This window comes from Salmo salar, chromosome 03, assembly GCF_965601325.2.
Source record: "Salmo salar chromosome 03, fSalSal1, whole genome shotgun sequence".
Lineage (NCBI taxonomy): Eukaryota > Metazoa > Chordata > Actinopteri > Salmoniformes > Salmonidae > Salmo > Salmo salar.
In genome coordinates, this window is record NC_138293.1 from 76424845 (window position 1) to 76444622 (window position 19778).

The 19778-nt window shown below is 42.0% G+C and overlaps 2 protein-coding genes across 2 annotated transcripts; both read left to right on the forward strand.

Annotated features, from left to right (window-relative positions):
* Positions 1-1041: 1041 nt before the first annotated feature.
* On the forward strand, positions 1042-6753 carry LOC123741706 (dnaJ homolog subfamily B member 1). Its single transcript, XM_045715405.2, has 3 exons — positions 1042-1543; positions 2147-2754; positions 6242-6753. The coding sequence occupies exons 1-3, from the start codon at positions 1333-1335 to the stop codon at positions 6470-6472; spliced, it is 1050 nt and encodes a 349-aa protein (XP_045571361.2). The 5' UTR covers positions 1042-1332; the 3' UTR covers positions 6473-6753.
* A 5588-nt stretch (positions 6754-12341) lies between these two features.
* On the forward strand, positions 12342-17522 carry LOC106601663 (PDZ domain-containing protein GIPC1). The gene is made up of 7 exons (XM_045715406.2): positions 12342-12717; positions 13099-13628; positions 13851-14036; positions 14330-14510; positions 14746-14858; positions 14951-15032; positions 15512-17522. The coding sequence occupies exons 2-7, from the start codon at positions 13329-13331 to the stop codon at positions 15661-15663; spliced, it is 1014 nt and encodes a 337-aa protein (XP_045571362.1). The 5' UTR covers positions 12342-12717; positions 13099-13328; the 3' UTR covers positions 15664-17522.
* The last annotated feature ends 2256 nt before the right edge of the window (positions 17523-19778 follow it).

Here is a 19778-nt window from a genome sequence, read left to right on the forward strand (position 1 = left end):
ACTGGAAAATATCAGGTTATCATGCTATGGGGCTCTCCAGTGAAGCGTGAGAATAATGTTACCGTTTCCGTGATTTAAGAAGCTGCAATGCTGCCCCTCTGTGGTAGTCAGCATTATTATCACTTTTCTTGATTTTCCAGAAGTCCTGACATGTAGTAATTTTAGAGCCAATATCTTTCCATGTCATGACATATATGTAGGATATTTAAGATATGTAATTAGGTATTGCAAGAGGAACACTATTATAGTATTCTACCGTGTGGCCATTTGATATGCAACATATCAATAGTCTTGTCACAATATGCATTCATATTATTTTAGCTAATGCAATAATTTATAAAGCTTTGGCACAGATACCCACAATGTGATGAAATTATTATCTACATCAGTGATGGGCAACTTTAATTGGGGCCACAAAAAAATATGAACTCATCATTAGGGTCTGCAGTGGGTCTGTGTACCTACATCTTAACCCACACATGCAGTCAGAGTCGGCCCTACCCTTTTACCCGATACAATTGCAATCAGTGGGTCAGGCGGCGCCCTACTGTCCGATTCATATCGCATGATTTCTGATGATTGTTCTCGATTATATCGACTGATTGGTTCTGTATGGGGTGACCCTTTTGGGGGAACAAAGCAAAATCTGGTTGGGCCGCTAGTTGTCCATCCCTGAACATGCAGTTTATTCCTTCTTATATGCGCAAGCAACTCCTGCCAGGGAATGGTGGGGCGTAAATTGTGGGTTCTTGATTTTGACAGGGTTAGTGATATTCGGAATCCTTGGGACGTCCCTACCCTAAACCCTAACGCCAAGCATAACCCGTTGTCACGCCTGGTTCTCGACGAGGCTACCCTAACCCGAACTTCAACCATTCATACATTTCAACTTCATTGGGGTAGGGACGTCCCAAGGATCTTGAAAGTAGACCATTTTGAAAGCATGACGTAGAAAGGGGCGGAGATTTCAGTCAATGTGGAAACGCGATAGTCACAGCAGTATCAGCACCAGTAGTTCTGGAAGTTTCTTACATGGTGGCTAGCTCGCGACATGGTGAAAAGCGTATTTTGAGTAGCCACGATATCTCAGCTCATAAATTGGTTTATTCAGCAGAGAGTGGGATATATTTATGTAACTCCATAGTTTAATAGGTCAAAAAAATCGTGGAGGGTCGGATTTGTAGCTAGCTTACAGCTGTCAACTGGTTAAGTAGCTAGCCAGTTTCAAACACTACATTTCAGTGTGGTTGGTTGACAGCCTTTGATATAAGATTAAGTGGTGAATTGACGATGTTTTTTTGAATAACAAGCGTTACTTGACAGATACTTGTAATGGGTAAAGACTATTATAAAGTGTTGGGTATACAGAAAGGCGCCTCTGAGGACGAGATAAAGAAGGCGTATCGAAAGCAGGCCTTGCGATATCACCCTGATAAAAACAAGTCCACTGGAGCTGAGGATAAATTTAAAGAGATCGCCGAGGCCTATGATGTCCTCAGCGACGCAAAGAAAAAGGATATATATGACCGATATGGAGAAGAAGGTAACGCATCAACTTTTGGTTCCACACAGTGTGGTGCACCATTGTAACCCAAACTGTCTTGCGCTATCGACGTTGTCAGGTTTGCCAACTATGTAACGTTACTAGCTGTATCAGCCGTGGCCGTTGTTTTTGACAACTTCTAGCTAACGTTATTATTTAAATGTTAGTGTTTGTGTTTTTCTTTTAGTGTAGCCCTATAAACTATTGTAGTTATTATATTGGAAGCAACTGAGCGCCGGAAACAGAGGCACTACAATTCTCTCGAGAACTTGCTGGAACTTTCCTGTTTATTCTGAGTTCAAACTGTCAGTGGGGCTAGTTTGTTCACATCACAACGTTAATTCCTTCCTTCTGTCACGTCCGATCATGGTCTGTGACACATTGCAGAACACCTTTTCAGAAACACTGCTCTGTCACAGTGACCCCTGAAGACACAGGTGGAAATGTAGCATGCTTTAGCATTATTAATTTAGAGAGATGGTATGTCTGGAAGTGTTGAAAATGTGTTGTGAATAAGTGATTGAAAGGGATTTAAAATAAACATTTTGATGTTTGTTCTTGTGTTCTAAAATAGCAATTTTGATGTTGTGTTCACTCTTACAGGCCTGAAGGGGCACACAGCTGGCGGGGGTGGTGGTCCCAATGGCCCCAACAACTACAACTACACCTTCCATGGAGATCCTCACGCCATGTTTACGGAGTTTTTTGGTGGCCGCAGCCCATTCGACCAGTTCTTCGCACGCAACGGGGACGATGACATGGACACTGATGACCCCTTTGCCGCATTTGGTATGGGAGGGATGGGGGGCATGCCGGGTGGAATGGGAGGGTTCCACCAACACCAGAGGTCCTTCAAATCCCGACCAGGGGGTCCCCACGGGGGCCGTGAGAAGAAGAAAGATTCTCCGGTGGTGCACGAGCTGAAGGTGAGCCTGGAGGAGGTGTTCTCCGGCTGCACCAAGAAGATGAAGATCTCCAGGAAGCGGCTGAACCCGGACGGCTGCAGCATGCGCAGCGAGGACAAGATCCTGACAGTGGACATCAAGCGAGGCTGGAAGGAAGGGACCAAGATCACCTTCCCCAGGGAGGGAGACGAGACGCCCACTAACATTCCTGCTGACGTGGTGTTTGTGGTCAAAGACAAACCCCATCCTGTGTTCCGCCGGGATGGCTCCGATATCATCTACCCTGCTAGAGTGTCCCTCAGAGATGTGAGTGCTTGGTCTTTGTGATTTCTTAAACATTGTATCAGTCATAAACGTAACCCACTAAACTCTTTCACTTGTATTCTCTGTAATCATGGTAATGATATTTTCCTCTAAATATGCTTTGTTGCACCATTTAAAGGTCAGTACACTGCATTTAAACATTTTAAACAGTCAGGAATAATATAATGAATTCATGGCTTGTAAAATTATACCTAGGCTAAATGTAAGCCTTCCACAACCCACTAATAATTAATTATATTATAGCAGTTTAACTTGCTTTTTTGCAATAATCACTGATCTGGATTTTAAGTCTGTCTGTATGAACATGCCCTTTTTGTAAAAAATGTAACCAGAACCATACACGATGCACATCCACTAATAATGAGTAGTTAGCTAATCTTTATATTTAAAATCTAGCCATCTTGGATCTATTTGCTTGCTAACAAGTTCGAACAGTAACTGTTATGAACACACCCTCCTGTCAGTCTCCTACTGTTCGAACAAAATGCTAGCCTGTCCACTTTGTGGCCTACCTACATGGATAAGAAGATGCTTATTTTTCAGAATGAGAACAAGTTGCCAATACGGTATGAAAGTACTAGTATTTACTACCTCCTGTTGCAAGTCCCGTACTATGTTTTTGAATGGGGTTCAAGCTTATATAATCACATTTATGAAAACAAGGTTGTGTGAGAGAAAACAGGCCATGTCTGACTCCCCACAGTCCTGTTAGGGTGATTTCTCCCCTTCTCAGCTGTCTGTCACAGCCTCTTGTTTTACACCAATTAGAGTGCCAAAATGCACATTTGGACTCTGACCCAACCCACTCCAGGTCAGAGTGGCTATCGTTGTCGGCAGATGAAGACGCAAGTTTGGCTGCCGACCAAGTTATGTGTGTTTATTTTAGTATAATTCTGGGTACAATGCATCCAAGAAAACCACAAGTCCATCCTCTGTAAACTGAAGATTTGTGTGTGTGAATACTATAGTGTGTGGTGGTGAAGATAAAAGTCCTAGACTAAGAAGCATTCGTACTGTTCTTGCTGCACAGCCTGTAGCGAGTCAGAACAAATTATCAGCATTACGTACTAGCGGGTAAGGGCATTGATAGCCGACCGCTCAGATGGCTCCAGCTAGTTGTTTTTACAATATACACTACCGTTCAAAAGTTTGGGGTCACTTAGAAATTTCTTTGTTTCTGAAAGAAAAGCAAACAATTTGGTCCATTAAAATAACATCAAATTGATGAGAAATATAGTGTAGACATTAATGTTGTAAATGACTATTGTAGATGGAAACGGCAGATTTCTAATGTAATAATTACATAGGTGTACAGAGGCCCATTATTAGCAACCATCACTCCTGTGTTCCAATGGCATGTTGTGTTAGCTAATCCAAGTTTATCATTTTAAAAGGCTAATTTATCATTAGTAAACCCTTTTGCAATTATGTTAGCACAGCTGAAAACTGTTGTCCTGATTTAAAGAAGCAATAAAACTGGCCATCTTTATACTAGTTGAGTATCTGGAGCATCAGCATTTGTGGGTTCGATTACAGGCTCAAAATGGCCAGAAACAAAGAACTTTCTTCTGAAACTCTTTAGTCTATTCTTGTTCTGAGAAATGAAGGCTATTCCATGTGAGAAATTGCCAAGAAACTGAAGGTCTTGTACAACGCTGTGTGTACTACTCCCTTCACAGAACAGCGCAAACTGGCTCTAACCAGAATAGGAGTGGGAGGCCCCGGTGCACAACTGAGCAAGAGGACAAGTACATTAGTGTCTAGTTTGAGAAACAGACACCTCACAAGTCTTCAACTGGCAGCTTCATTAAATAGTACCCACAAAACACCAGTCTCAACGTCAACGGTGAAGAGGCGACTCTGCCTAGCATCCCAGAGTTGCAAAGAAAAGGCCATTCTCAGACTGGCCAATAAAAAAGAAATATTAAGATGGGCAAAAGAACACACACTGGACAGAGAAACTCTGCCTAGAAGGCCAGCATCCCGGAGTCGCCTCTTCACTGTTGACGATGAGACTGGTGTTTTGTAGGTACTATTTAATGAAGCTGCCAGTTGAGGACTTGAGGCGTACACACAGCAAAAGGGTTTTCTAATGATGAATTAGCCTTTTAAAATGATAAACTTGGATTAGCTAACATAACGTGCCATTGGAACACAGGAGTGATGGTGGCTGATAATGGGCCTCTGTACGCTTATGTGGATATTCCATAAAAAATCAGCCGTTTCCAACTACAATAGTCATTTACAACATAAACAATGTCTACACTGTATTTATGATCAATTTGATGTAATTTTAATGGACAAATTGTTTTTCTTTCAAAAAGGACATTTCTAAGTGACCCCAAACTTTTGAACGGTAGTATATATCATTATATTCGTGTATTGATTTACTCATACCCGATGCCTTTTATCCCACTCAAGAAGTAAGATACATAGCCGAAAGTTAGAAAAGTCTAATTTGAACTATAACTCCTGCAGCGTTGTTAGCATGCCTGCTCGAGTTGACTCACAGGACAGTAAAAACCTGTTAGTTACAGGCTGTTTGATATTTTATATTTAATTGCGCTGTTACTTTAGTTTTTTTACTGAACGTGGCCAGCCAGTAGGCCTACTTTTTGTTTGTTTGTAGACCGACAAGGTGTCGAAAGGTAGATATATAGCTGGTGGGAGATGTAGTTCATGTGTGTAGTTCTAATAAAACAGTGGTAACTTTTCGGCTGTGTGCTGCTTTTTGGCCGTCAAATACGTTAAACTGGCATATGATATGGTAAGTTAATTCACATGGAAACATACATTTTAATATATCGTATATGACTGAATTTGACATGAATTTGACAATGCAAATTTGAAGCCCATTCTTAGCCTACAAAACGTTTATAAAACACCGACTAGACAGCTAGCAGTCCGTGGCTAAAATGCACCGCTAGCACCAAACTGAGCATACATTTTCCACAATCATGTCTCGTTTTATAAGGGTCTGCTCTGCGCCAAATTTTGGGAGTTGAGACAAAAAGGGTATCGTTAGAAAGTTTAAGTTTTCCTACAATAAAATGTCCTAATGTGTTTCAGGGTCCATCTCACCCATTCTGTTTGACGAAACCTCATATGCAAATATCGAGTTGAAACTGCTTGTTGTCAGAGGAAGAAGTGATCTTTTGTCTTTGTTGTTGTGAGGGGTGTGTGTGTGTGTGTGTGTGTGTGTGTGTGTGTGTGTGTGTGTGTGAGAGAGATGGGGTAGGTGCACAGAAGGTTTGAAGGAGACGAGACCGAAAAGACAACGTCATGAGAACAAGCGGACGTAAACGCTCATAAACAAAAATCTTACGATACAGGCATTTGGAACATCGCGCTAAAACACAATTTCTAATTAATTCGATATATCGCCCAGCCCAACTCCCAGGCCTTGTACTCTTTAACTAAAAACATAACACACCTAATTGTGACAATCTGTATTTCTCTCTCCCATCAGGCACTGTGTGGATGCACGGTCAGCGCTCCCACTCTGGACGGCAGGACTGTGACTGTGACCTCCAGAGACGTGGTCAAACCTGGGATGAAGAAGCGTATTGTGGGAGAGGGACTACCCCTGTCCAAGTGCCCAGAGAAGAGGGGGGACATGGTGCTTGAGTTTGTAGTGAAATTCCCTGAGAATTTGGGGCAGAGTGCCCGCGATGCACTGACTCAGATTCTTCCTCCTTGAATGACTAAGTGGCTTTTGAAGACACCTAACAAACACGAAGACAGCCAGTTGTGTTTCTCCATTAGTTGTCCTTACCCTAGGCCAAAGAACAGAATAGTTGTTTGGGAATTATACCTGTTTATTTTGATTCAACCTTTGATCCAAATTATAATTCAGTTATATATTTAACCACCATGAGATATTGACAGGGTAACATGTTGGTCTCTGTTCTCTGATGTTAGCTGTTCTGTTTGCTTCATAATTTTTTCCTGTTTAATATTATTAAAACATTTTAGATTTTATTACCTACATGTCCTATTGACAGTATTCCATTTCCCATTGGAAGGGAAAATAAAGACACTTCTGGGGGACCCAGTGCTAGACATTGGATAATAATGTTTGTGCATAGGGCAGGGGTTGGTCTGGCCATGTAGAGATGACTGGAGCTGGTTGTTATAAGGTCCGAGGGATAGGTAGAGTTGAAAATGCCTGTGGCAAACAGAGCACTGACGTGGAATTTGTGTGGTATCCTGTTGTTTTGATAGTGCTTCCAGAATATTTGTTGCAGGCAACTTATCAACTATATCTCTCAGGAGCAGTGACACACATCTGAATGTAGATATACTTATAAATACAATGCATACAGTGCCATCGGAAAGTATTCAGACCCCTCAACTTTTTCCACATTTTGTTACGTTACAGCCTAATTCTATAATTGATTAAAATTGTTTTTTCTTCTTCTCATCAATCTACACAAAATACACCATAATGACAAAGCAAAAACAGGTTTTTAGAAATGTTTTAGAATAAAAAAATGTATAAAACTTATCACATTTACATAAGTATTCAGACCCTTTACTCAGTACTTTGTTGAAGCACCTTTGGCAGTGATTACAGCCTCGAGTCTTCTTAGGTATGATGCTACAAGCTTGGCACACCTGTATTTGGGGAGTTTCCCCCATTCTTCTCTGCAGATCCTCTCAGGCTCTATCAGGTTGGATGAGGAGCGTTGCTGCACAGCTATTTTCAGCTCTCTCCAGAGATGTTTGATCGGGTTCAAATCTGGGCTCTTGCTGGGCCACTCAAGGACATTCAGAGACTTGTCCCGAAGCCACTCCTGCGTTGTCTTGGCTGTGTGTTTAGGGTTGTTGTCCTGTTTGAAGGACAACGACCCCTTCACCCCAGTCTGAGGTCCTGAGCGCTCTGGAGCAGGTTTTCATCAAGGATCTCTCTGTACTTTGCTCTGTTTATCTGTGCCTCGATCCTGACTAGTCTCCCAGTCCCTGCCGCTGTTAAACATCCCCACAGCATGATGCTGCCACCACCATGCTTCACCGAAGGAATGGTGCCAGGATTCCTCCAGACGTGACGCCTGGCATTCAGGCCAAAGAGTTCAATTTTGGTTTCCATCAGACCAGAGAATCTTGTTTCTCATGGTCTGAGTCTTTAGGTGCCTTTTGGCAAACTCCAAGCGGGCTGTCATATGCCTTTTACTGAGGAGTGGCTTCCGTCTGGCCACTCTACCATAAAGGCCTGATGTGGTGGAGTGCTGCAGGGATGGTTGTCCTTCTGGAAGGTTCTCCCATCTCCACATAGGAACTCTAGAGCTCTGTCAGAGTGACCATCAGGTCACCTCCCTGACCAAGGCCCTTTTCCCCCAATTGCTCAGTTTGGCTGGGTGGCCAGCTCTAGGAAGAGTCTCGGTGGTTCCAAACTTCTTCCATTTAAGAATGATGCAGGGCCACTGTGTTCTTGGGGACTCTTTTTGGTACCCTTCCCCAGATCTGTGCCTTGACACAATCCTGTCTCGGAGTTCTACGGACAATTCCTTCAACCTCATGGCATGGTTTTTGCTGTGACATGCCCTGCCAACTGTGCAACCTTTTTATAGACAGTTATGTGCCTATCCAAATCCAATCAATTGAATTTAGCACAGGTGGACTCCAAGTTGTAGAAACATCTCAAGGATGATAAATGGAAACAAGATGCACCTGAGCTCAATTTCGAGTCTCATAAAAGGGTCTGAATACTTATGTAAATTAGGTATTTCTGTTTTATAGGTTTAAACATTTGGTAACATAAAATAATAACTTGTTTTGCTTTGTCATTATGGGGTATTGTGTGTAAATTGCTGAGGATTTTTTTATTTAATCCATTTTAGAATAAGGCTATAACGTAACGAAATTTGGAAAAAGTCCAGGGGTCTGAATATTTTTCGAAGGCACTCTATATCTTTGGTTACACCGGTATTATTTTGCAGTGATGTATGCGAGAGATTCTGAAACTGAGTTATGTTGGGGAACTAGAGCAAATAGAATTCAGAAAATTCTTTGTGCTTAAATGGGAGGGGCAATACTGGGGATTCTTGAGCACAACTTGCAAATCATGTTCAAACTAACCCAGAGAATGAGGTATGAATAAACATTTTTAGGAAGTCACTCCAGGCAACAGATTCCACATACTTGATACACTACATGTCCAAAAGTGAGTGGACAACCCTTCAAATGAGTGGATTTGGCTATTTCAGGCACACTCATTGCTGACGGGTGTATAAAATCTAGCACACAGCTATGCAGTCTCAATAGACAAACATTGGCAGTAGAATGGCCCATACTGAAGAGCTCAGTGACATTCAATGTGGCACCGTCATAGGATGCCAACTTTCCAACAAGTCAGTTCGTCAAATTTCTGCCCTGCTAGAGCTGCCCCAGTCAACTGTAAGTGCTGTTATTGTGAAGTGGAAACATCTAGGAGCAACAACAGCTCAGCCGTCGAAGTGGTAGGCCACACAAGCTCACAGAACGGGGCCACGGAAGCAGGTACAAATCATCTGTCCTCGGTTACAACACTCACTACTGAGTTTCAACCGGCCTCTGGAAGAAAAGTCACTACAATAACTGTTCATTGAGAGCTTCATGAAATGGGTTTCCATGGCCGAGCAGCCTCACACAAGATCACCATGCGCAATGCCAAGCATCGGCTGGAGTGGTGTAACATCCGCCGACATTGGACTCTGGAGCAGTGGAAATGCGTTATCTGGAGTGATGAAACACGCTTCACCATCTGGCAGTCCTATCTGGGTTTGGCGGATGCCAAGAGGACACTACCTGCCCGACTGCAAAGTGCCAACTGTAAACTTTGGTGGAGGAGGAATAATGGTCTTGGGCTGTTTTTCATGGTCCGGGCTAGGCCCCTTAGTTCCAGTGAAGGGAAATCTTAACGCTACAACAGACAATGACATTCTAGACGATTCTGTGCTTCCAATTTTGTGGCAACAGTTTGGGGGAAGGCTCTTTCCTGTTTCAGCATGACAATGCCCCCGTGCACAAAGCAAGGTCCATACAGAAATGGTTTGTCGAGATCAGTGTGGAAGAACTTGACTGGCCTGCATAGAGCCCTGTCCTCAACTCTATTGAACACCTTTGGTATGAATTGGTACGCCGACCCAGGTCTAATCGCCCAACATCGGTGTGCGACCTCACTAATGCTCTTGTGGCTGAATACTGCGGGGACTTGCTTCCAATGTTCCAACATCTGGTGGAAAGCCTTCCCAGAAGAGTGGAGGCTGTTATAGCAGCAAAGGGAGGGACCAAGTCCATATTAATGCCCATGGTTTTGGAATAAGATGTTCATGAAGCAGGTGTCCACATACTTTTGGCCATGTAGTGTAGCTTCTCCAGTTGTATAGATTTTAGTTATTCAAGGGCGCGTTATCTATTTTGTGCCAAATCTCACGTCACGCATGTGAGATTGAACTCGTTTGTGTGTGTGTGTGTGTGTGTGTGTGTGTGTATATATATATGACAAACGTGCACCATCTTATTGTGAAATACTATTGAGAAGATGGTGTGATGTGTTTTGACCTCTGTAGGACCCCTTACATTTAACTTGAGAATCACTATTGTTGTAAGTATGATGAACTTGTATGCCCATTCTCCAGTGAAACTTGTAGGTGTGTTTACTCTGCAGTGACACTTTAGAAGCTGTTCAAAAATGCAGTGCATTTTAGCTGTTTAAATTCTCTCTTTAACTCTGTTAAAGCTGTGAAAATTATAGCTACTGCTACTTCAGAACCTCTATGCAAACCATTTCTGTTAGATAATCTTCATCCTTTTTATTTTGTCATATCCTGTACTTCTTACACACTGCAGAGCAAACAATGACTTGTCAAATATGGCTGCGTTTAGACGGGCCCCAATTCTGAGCTTTTTCCCCCACTAAATTGTATCTTGACCAATCAGATCAGCTCTTAAAAAGATCTGCTGCTAAAAGATCTGATGTGATTGGTCAAAATACCAAATTAGTGGAAAATAGATCAGAATTGGGCTGCCTGTGTGAACGCAGCCTACAGTAAGTAGTGAACTGATTTTTGAAGCACATTGTTTGAGATAAAGCAAGCCTAAGTAAGCATCTGTGGTAAATAAGAAAATCATTCCAAAAATGACAGTTGACAAACTGTAAAATAGCCAAGTAGTGAGTCAGTTGTATTGTTAAAATATGTCTGAATTATTTGAACAATGTTACATTTTCAAGTACTTGAAACACATATTTTAACCTGGGGTGCATTCATTACGCTGATTCTGTTGAAAAACGTTTCATCTGTTGCACAAAAGTTTTACACCAAACGGAAAATGTTTTGTAACAAATTATTTTTATTGGACAAATTCAGGTAGGTCCCGCACCGTTTCGTGTTGTTTGGTTCTCAAACGCTAAATGGTTTCCGTTGCGAGATGTAATGAATTTGATTGTCATTGAGGTTGTAATGATCAGTCAACACTTACCCATTTATCATTCCACTCCAAGTGGAGTTCCACTCTTAATTTTAACAGATAAATGTGGTTTAACATGAATGTAGAGATGTGTAATCTCGGTTTAACTTTTTTGTAAAAAAATATTTGCTTTATTTGCAAATGTTTTCCTATGATGGAAAAGTTTAAGTTGTTTTTATAAAATTTGCAGACATTCTTTATTATTATTATTAGGCACCCAGAATTTTATTTGACAAATAGGTGTTAGCAGTCCACTTTTAATTTGTATGAAACTGAACATTTTATTTTATTTGTCCTATCCTTTGAACAAACGAGGTCCCCTTGGCATTTTGTGGTATTTTAGTTGTTGCAAAGACTGGCAAACTTGTAAATCTCAAATAAAATTATACAAAATGTTGTAGTTCTGTTTTATTTGGGGCCATGTCAAACTTTTAAAGTAACCGAGTGGATTTAATTCTGCCCCCCGTGGGGCGGGAACCAGCTACTTTTTGCTTTCCTGCACACTGACTCTGTACCAAATCAAATGTTATTAGTCACCCCCTGTATATAGCCTCATTATTGTGTTACTTTAGTTTATTTGCACTGCTGGTTACGGGTTTGTAAGTAAGCAGTTCACGGTAAATTCTACACTTGTTGTATTCGGCGCATGTGACAAAGTTTGATTTGATTTAACAACTAGGGACTAGCTAACTGGATTAGGGTCAAAGCACCATTGTAACAGAGTGCATTTTGTTCTACCTTGAGCAGATTGCTTGTTTGACAATCTTCTGAAAAACACACATCCACATCCAGGGGTTAAACGGAGTGAGAGACATATGGGAACTCAATCTGTTACAAGTTAGGCTTTTACTGAAAATGCTCAGCTTTTGATTCTGTCTGCCATCTATACTAGACAGATTATAAAATGCATTACAGGCAGTGTAGATGAATTATTCATGCCAGGAGGACTATTGGAATTCCTAGGACAGAGGGTTTAAAAAACCTGCTTTACAGTAGGGGGCATCGAAGAGCTAGAGACGAGGAGAGGAATCCTATAGTGGAGGAGGCCATTATAAAGTGCTGAAGTCCCACCCCTGCTGTCGTCAATTGTTACCACAGCCGCAAAGTAATAAACCCCGCCTGTTTCTACTATTGCTCTTCTTAAAATCTGATTTTAAACTTAACCTCACTGCTAACCTTATTCCTAACCCCCAAACATAAATAAAATAACAAAAAGCACATTTTTGTTTTCCTTTTTTTTCTCTCGACATAGCCAATTTGGACTTTGTGGCTGGGCTATCTAATGAAAACACCCCTGCTGAACAACATACATAACATCAGATCTTCCTTTCCTCTCATTAGCTTGTTAGCGTATCTCACAAGACTAGCGATTCAAATGCGATGTAACTTTACTTCCACAACCTTTGGATCAAGAAGTAACCTAGTGTTTTGATGTTCCATTTCACGTCTGGATTGAATCAATCACTTCGTACAGCGAGTTAGCTAGCTAAAGCTCTGGTAAGATGCTTACCTTGACTGCTATATTCCTTCATTCTCAGCTAGCTAGCAGCTAATATTGTGTTAGCCAACAAGCTAACTAGCTAACAAGTTAGCTACCTAGCTGACAATCTGTTTAAAAAAATAAATAGGTGTGTCAAATTAAGTGCAATCTCTGATTCAAGTTTAGATGTTTATCATCTTGTCTAATGCCATGTAACTTGATGGCAAGACAAGTAGGCTGAATAAGTGTTTTAAGGGTGAGCTAGCTAGCTGGCAAGTTAGCTCCTGGGCGTTTTGATACTCGTTTTTGAAAGCTATCTTCCAGTGTATTGTGATGTGATGCACCAGCTATGGGGTTTGGTAGTAATGTTTAACTAACCTGTCACAATCTGTTCACAGATGCACTCTGAATGTGTAGTTGCCATACACTTGAAGTTGCTGGAAACAAGTTTTGTCCCAACAACAGCAGTAGGTAGCTACAGCGACCACCATCAAGAGATAGCTGGGGTTCAGTGGTGAATCATCAGGTGGAAGAAGACTTGAGAGAGTCCTATGCTGGACAGGACCTTTGGCTACCTACCAAAGCAGCATCTGTTCACGTCCACCGACAGACAGGCAGAAGGATAAAAATGCCTCTTGGATTGGGTAGAAGGAAGAAAGCATCTCCACTAGTGGAGAACGAGGAAGCCGAGCCGATCCGAGCGGGCCTTAATGTCCCAGGAATGGACGGCCTGGATGGAGGTGGTGTGGGGCTCGGGGAGGGTACTACCCAGGAGGGTCTGCCACCCCCACCCACCAGCCTGAGACCTCGTCTGATCTTCCACACCCAGCTAGCACACGGTAGCCCCACGGGACGCATCGAGGGCTTCAGCAACGTGCGAGAGCTCTACACCAAGATCGGAGAGGCCTTTGGGATCGCACCACCAGAGGTGAACAATATGACGACTGGGTGTGTGTGTGTGTGTGTGTGTGTGTGTGTGTGTGTGTGTGTGTGTGTGTGTGTGTGTGTGTGTGTGTGTGTGTGTGTGTGTGTGTGTGTGTGTGTGTGTGTGTGTGTGTGTGTGTGTGTGTGTGTGTGTGTGAGAGAGCGAGCGAGCGAGAGAGATTTGCTTCAGTTTGTCCCTTTACTGACTCACTTTCTAACTCTTCAGGTGATGTTCTGCACTCTGAACACTCACAAGGTGGACATGGACAAGTTACTGGGGGGTCAGATTGGGCTGGAGGACTTTATTTTTGCCCATATCAAAGGCCAGAGGAAGGAGGTGGAGGTGTTCAAGGGGGAGGACGCCCTGGGGTTGACCATCACTGATAATGGAGCTGGATACGCCTTCATCAAGGTGGGCATGGTTACTGGCTAGGAAATGAGTCGTCTGTGTCTCACCTCTGTTAGGTCTGGCAGTGGAAGGAAATGCGTCAGCATCACACACAGAGGACTAAAAATAGAACAAAATGGGAGCGTTTGAAATGCAGAGCCTCAATTGCAGCGACAGTGTGGAATGTACAGTAGACTGAATATAAGATGTTAGTTAGTTGCCTATGCACATTATAGAGTTGTTTTATGTTGCCCACTGCCAAATTGGCTGATTGTGAAATTGTGGATTTTTACTTTGTCTCATCCTGTCCCTTCCAGAGAATAAGGGAGGGTAGCGTGGTCCATCAGATCCAGGTCATCAACGTGGGAGACATGATTGAGTCCATCAACGGCCACAGTCTCATTGGCTGTCGACACTACGAGGTGGCCAAGATGCTCAAGGAGCTGCCCAAGGGGAAGGACTTTGTTCTCAAGATGGTGGAGCCCTTGAAAGCCTTCGGTGGGTTTGTGTATGTGTGTGTGTATGTGTGTGAGAGATTGTGTGTGCTGACAAAATAATTATGAATCATATTATGGTGTGACAGATTATATTTAGGAATGAGTCAGCAGTTATCAAACTTTGTAATGCCTTTTACTAATTGCTCTTATATTATCATTGACTAGCTAGATATAGAATTAGGAGGTCAGAAACCTGATGCTCCTTTGACATGTTATGTTGTCTCCCTTACCTGTAGACATGATCAGCCAGAGGTCAGGAGGGGCCCGGGCTGGCTCAGGAACCCAGCTGGGGACAGGGAAGGGCACCCTGCGTTTACGCTCCAAAGGCCCAGCCACTGTGGAGGAGCTGGTGAGTGTGTGTGTGTGTTGGTTCTTCTATTACCGTTAATAAGGTAAACATGGTTTCAGGTCATGACTATGTTTGTGGTATTTGTTTGTCAGCCCTCTGCGTTTGAGGAGAAGGCCATAGAGAAAGTGGATGACCTCCTGGAGAGTTACATGGGCATCAGAGACAGTGAGCTGGGTAAGGGAGACGGTGTGTGTATACGTGTGAATGTGATTCACACATGCAGCTCCTGTTAGCAAAGTGGTGACTTGTGTGTTACCACTTCAAATCAAATTTTATTTGTTACATGCTTGGTAAACAACAGGTGTAGACTAACGGTGAAATGCTTACTCATGGACCCTTCCCAACAATGCAGAGAGAAAGAAATTGAGAAATAATAGAAAAGTAAAACATGTAATAATAGATACACAATGAGTAACGATAACTTGGCAATATACACGGGGTACCAGTACTGAGTCGATTTGCAGGGTACGAGGTAGATATGTACATTTCACTAGGAATAAAGTGACAGATAATAAATGTATGTGATGAGGCAAAGTTAGTGCAAAAAGAGTCAATGCAGATAGTCTCGGTAGCTATTTGGTTAACTATTTAACGTCCTATTACTTTGTTGTGCTGTGGTTGACCCCTGTCTAACCCCTCTCCCTCACTGTCAGCTGCTACAATGGTGGAGCTGGGGAAGGACAAAAAGAACCCAGATGAGTTTGCCGAGGCGTTGGACGAGACTCTTGGTGACTTCGCCTTCCCGGATGAATTTGTTTTTGACGTCTGGGGTGCCATCGGGGACGCCAAGGTCGGCCGGCTGTAACCGGAGGGAGCAGGGGAACAACCTGTGTGGTTTTGAATGCTGAGGCACCAACCTGCAACAAACAGAACTACCAGGAAACACCACACTACCATCATGTGATTTACTTATTGTTTTCTGTGTACGTATTATTTTTTACATGGAGTTTACTACACTTGTTGGGATACTGTTGGGGGAGACTCTTTGGGAGGATAGAGACAGTGTATGGGAGAGGATAGAGGACTCTGATCACTAGCTCTGATCACTCGATCAGGCTGAAAATACTCTCATCAGACTATTGAATGCAATACGTGGAGGTTATTGTTTTCAAACAGCAAGTGCTGTTCAATTTTCTTCCAGGTCTTGTGGTTGTGGACACACCTCCTGACCTTGAACACGTCACATGTTAACTCCCAGGTCTTTGTTCCACTAGTCCTCTGAGGAACAATCCCGAGAACAACAAGTGGGAGAAGTGAGGGACCACGGCTTACATACACCTACCTTTTGAAGTTTGAGTTCAAACGAACTGTGATTTTCCCCCCCCCCCCCCCCCCCCCCACTTTGCACTGTGTTGCGCTGTAGAAGATATAAGAAAAGTGCATTGTACTTCACTGGAGCAGTCACTCACTACATAGCACTGGTGCATAGAACTGGACTACACTTTGTGTTCTATGCAGTGTTGTTCAGAGAGAGGCGTATTGAGACGCTCAGGCCCAGAATGTTCTGGTCAAATCTCATGGTCAGAAAAAACTGTCTTATTAGCCCATGCTATTATTGTTTGTCTCCTCGTTGTGAGTTTTTTTGGTTTTATGTGCCGTTGAGTTTCACTATTGAAGGAGTGTTTTGGCTGCTGAAGGTTTACAATGCGTAGGCTGTCACTACAAAATTAGCTGCAGCGTTTTCTATGGTTCCAACTACAATCACTATCAGTTTTTCTGAAGTGAATAAGGTATAGAAACAAGCTGCACTTTACTTGTTGCACATCCGTCTGTTAACAGAGATAGTCTGGTTAATACTTAAATGGTCCTCTTTGCCAGGGAAACTCCAGTATTAAGAAAAGCAGTGTTATATTACAGTATTACAAGAATAATCAAGAATTTGAAGTACATGTTAAAAAAAAAAAAACTATTGACTTATTGGTAGACTGTGTGAGCTTTTAATTTATTTTTTTTGAAATGTTTTTGCAGGATTTTTTTTAAAGGAGTGGTGTTTTAAATGAAAATGAGTTGTGTAACTGATGAGGAATTTCCTCTGTTTTAATTGAGTTGGTGGTAAAAATGAAAACTGATATCTATGCCAAAAGCGTTGGCATTTCCAATAGACTGCATTTTTTAGGGACCAGACAGTCTCAACATGAAGGAGCCAAATAGTGATGCACATAAGTCATGGAGCGGTCAAGTAATGAAAGAAAAATGCGCCATTATGCAATTCTGCAATGAAATGAAGGACCAAGTCCAACACTGTTACTTTAGGAAAGAACCTGGACACTACCATGATGATACAATGTCATTATCAAACCAAACTACTTTCTGCAAAGTCATCTGGGCTTTTAGTGACTTCATTATAGATGAATAAAAAACATGCAATATGGGTCAAAGTTCCAAGATCTAGAAAATAATTACTCATCATATGAAAAGAAATATTTTCTAACTTTTTGGGGTTTTATCTTTTCCATAGTCTATCTCTGAATGAACAACATATTTTTGTAGTAAGTTGTTTGGTTGTTTTTCTGTCTTTCAATGCTGTTGAAGTATATCTAGATGGTTACTGTCATAAAATACTGATAATAGGCACTGTAATACTGAGGACATTGTTTTGGTATGGCTTTCTATTACAATGTCTGATTTATAATGGCAATAATAATGACAAAGACTATGAAATAAGATGTCTTCCATGTCTTTCCCTCAGTTGAATACACAAATGTTGCCTTTGACTCTTCAACAGGAAATATTTCCCTAGATGTAATTCATATTACTATATTATGTCAGATTGTTTAGCAGAAAAAAGTGCAAAATCTTATTTAAAAAAAGTATTTTTGTCATTTTCCTTACTGGGGCAAGGAAATGAACTAACATCAGGTCGTAGTCAAGCTGATATTTTGCACAGGCTGGCTGAGTTGTTCACCTGCTAATGGTAACATGTTCTTCTTAGCCACACACATATCACCCCCTGGAGTGCGGTGTGGGTGTGGGTGTGTGTGTGTGTGTGTGTGTGTGTGTGTTTATGGGTGTGTGTGTGTTTATGTGGGTGTGTGTGTGTGTTTATGGGTGTTTGTGTGTTTGTGTGTGTGTTTATGTGGGTGTGTGTGTTTATGTGTGTGTTTATGTGGGTGTGTTTGTGTGTGTGTTTATGTGTGTGTGTGTGTTTATGTGGGTGTGTGTGTGTTTATGGGTGGGTGTGTTTATGTGGGTGTGTTTATGTGGGTGTTTATGTGGGTTTGTGGGTGTGTGTGTGTGTTTATGTGGGTGTGTTATGTGGATGTGTGTGTGTTTATGGGTGGGTGTGTTTATGTGGGTGTGTGTGTGTGTTTATGTGGGTGTGTGTGTGTGTGTGTGTTTATGTGGGTGTGTATGTGGGTGTGTAATCAGGTCCTGTTCTCACCTCAAAAAATGCATGCATCAAATCACTCCCTTCAGCCCTCAATAGTAGGACAATTTGGGAATGCAATACACAATGGGAATTTGATATGGCGTATCAATGTTTGAGAGTCACATCTAAGCTTTAATTTGTAATTGCACTGACACTAATCTTAGTACTGGGACGGAATATATACAGCCTCTTCTAAATGCTTGACTCAGCATCCCACGTTCTAGAACTTTTGCCACGGTCAACCTTTAGCGGCCTGAATCCCCAAAACAACCATGTTTACTGCATACAGTTCACTGGACACAGCACGTCATTTCAACGTGGAAATGTGGGTAATATTTGGTTGAGATGTTGGTCAATGTGATTTCAACCTTTATTCACCCACTCAAAGACAGCCAGACATTTGTTGAATTCCCAATGTGTTATCACTTTGCATTCAACTATCTAATAACCAAATTCCAAAGGAAAAACAATGTCAGATGTTTGGTTTAGTTATCATCTAAATGTGTTATCTGCGCTTTCAACCATGTAAATGCACAACAAAGTTGAAATAGGAATACAATGTCCCGTTTTGTATTTATACAACCTAATGTGTTATCACTGTGCTTCATTTAATAGCACAACCAAATTACCTGGATTGCAGTTGAGATTACATTAAAAGTGCATAGTGCAATTAAGTTATTGATGCTGTTCAAGATTCTGTGCAGATGATTACAGCAATTGTGAAGATTGTCACAAACCTGCACCCTTTGCATGCAATCTTGAACATGCAGGCTTTCTATGATTAAGACATTTACAGTGCATTTGGAAAGTATTCAGACCCCTTGACTTTTTCCACATTTTGTTAAGTTTTAGCTCTATTCTAAAATTGATTAAATTATATTTTTTCCTCATCAATCTGCTCACAATACCCCATAAGGACAAAGCGAAAACAAGTTTTAGCAAATGTATTAAAAATACAAAACAAATACCCTATTTACATAAGTATTCATACACTTGGCTATGAGACCCGAAATTGAGGTCAGGTGCATCCTGTTTCCATTGATCATCGTTTAGAAGTTTCTACAACTTGATTGGAGTCCACCTGTGGTAAATTCAATTGATTGGACATGATTTGGAAAGGCACACACCTGTTGATATAATGTCCTATAGTTAACAGTGCATGTCAGAGCAAAAACCAAGCCATGAGGTCGAAGGAATTGTCCGTAGACCGCTGAGACAGGATTGTGTCGAGGCACAGATAGGGTACCAAAACATTTCTTCAGCATTGATGGTGCACTGTAAGATACAGTGGCCTCCATCATTCTTAAGGTTGGAACCACCAAGACTCTTCCTAGAGCTGGCCACCCAACCAAACTGAGCAATCGGGGGAGAAGAGCAAGAAGAACCTGATGGTCACTATGAATGAGCTCCAGAGTTCTTCTGTGGAGATGGCGAAAACCTTCCAGAAGGACAACCATCTCTGCAGCACTCCACCACTCCACCAATCAGGCCTTCATGGTAGAGTGGCCAGACTGAAGCCACTCCTCAGTAAAAGGCACATAACAGCCAGC

Coding starts and splice junctions, on each gene's coding strand:
- LOC106601663 (XM_045715406.2), top strand. CDS start 13,329: ATGCCTCTTGGATTGGGTAGAAGGAAGAAAGCATCTCCACTAGTGGAG. Junction 13,629..13,850: donor TTGGGATCGCACCACCAGAG/GTGAACAATATG, acceptor CTAACTCTTCAG/GTGATGTTCTGCACTCTGAA. Junction 15,033..15,511: donor CATCAGAGACAGTGAGCTGG/GTAAGGGAGACG, acceptor CCTCACTGTCAG/CTGCTACAATGGTGGAGCTG.
- LOC123741706 (XM_045715405.2), top strand. CDS start 1,333: ATGGGTAAAGACTATTATAAAGTGTTGGGTATACAGAAAGGCGCCTCT. Junction 1,544..2,146: donor TGACCGATATGGAGAAGAAG/GTAACGCATCAA, acceptor TCACTCTTACAG/GCCTGAAGGGGCACACAGCT. Junction 2,755..6,241: donor CTAGAGTGTCCCTCAGAGAT/GTGAGTGCTTGG, acceptor CTCTCCCATCAG/GCACTGTGTGGATGCACGGT.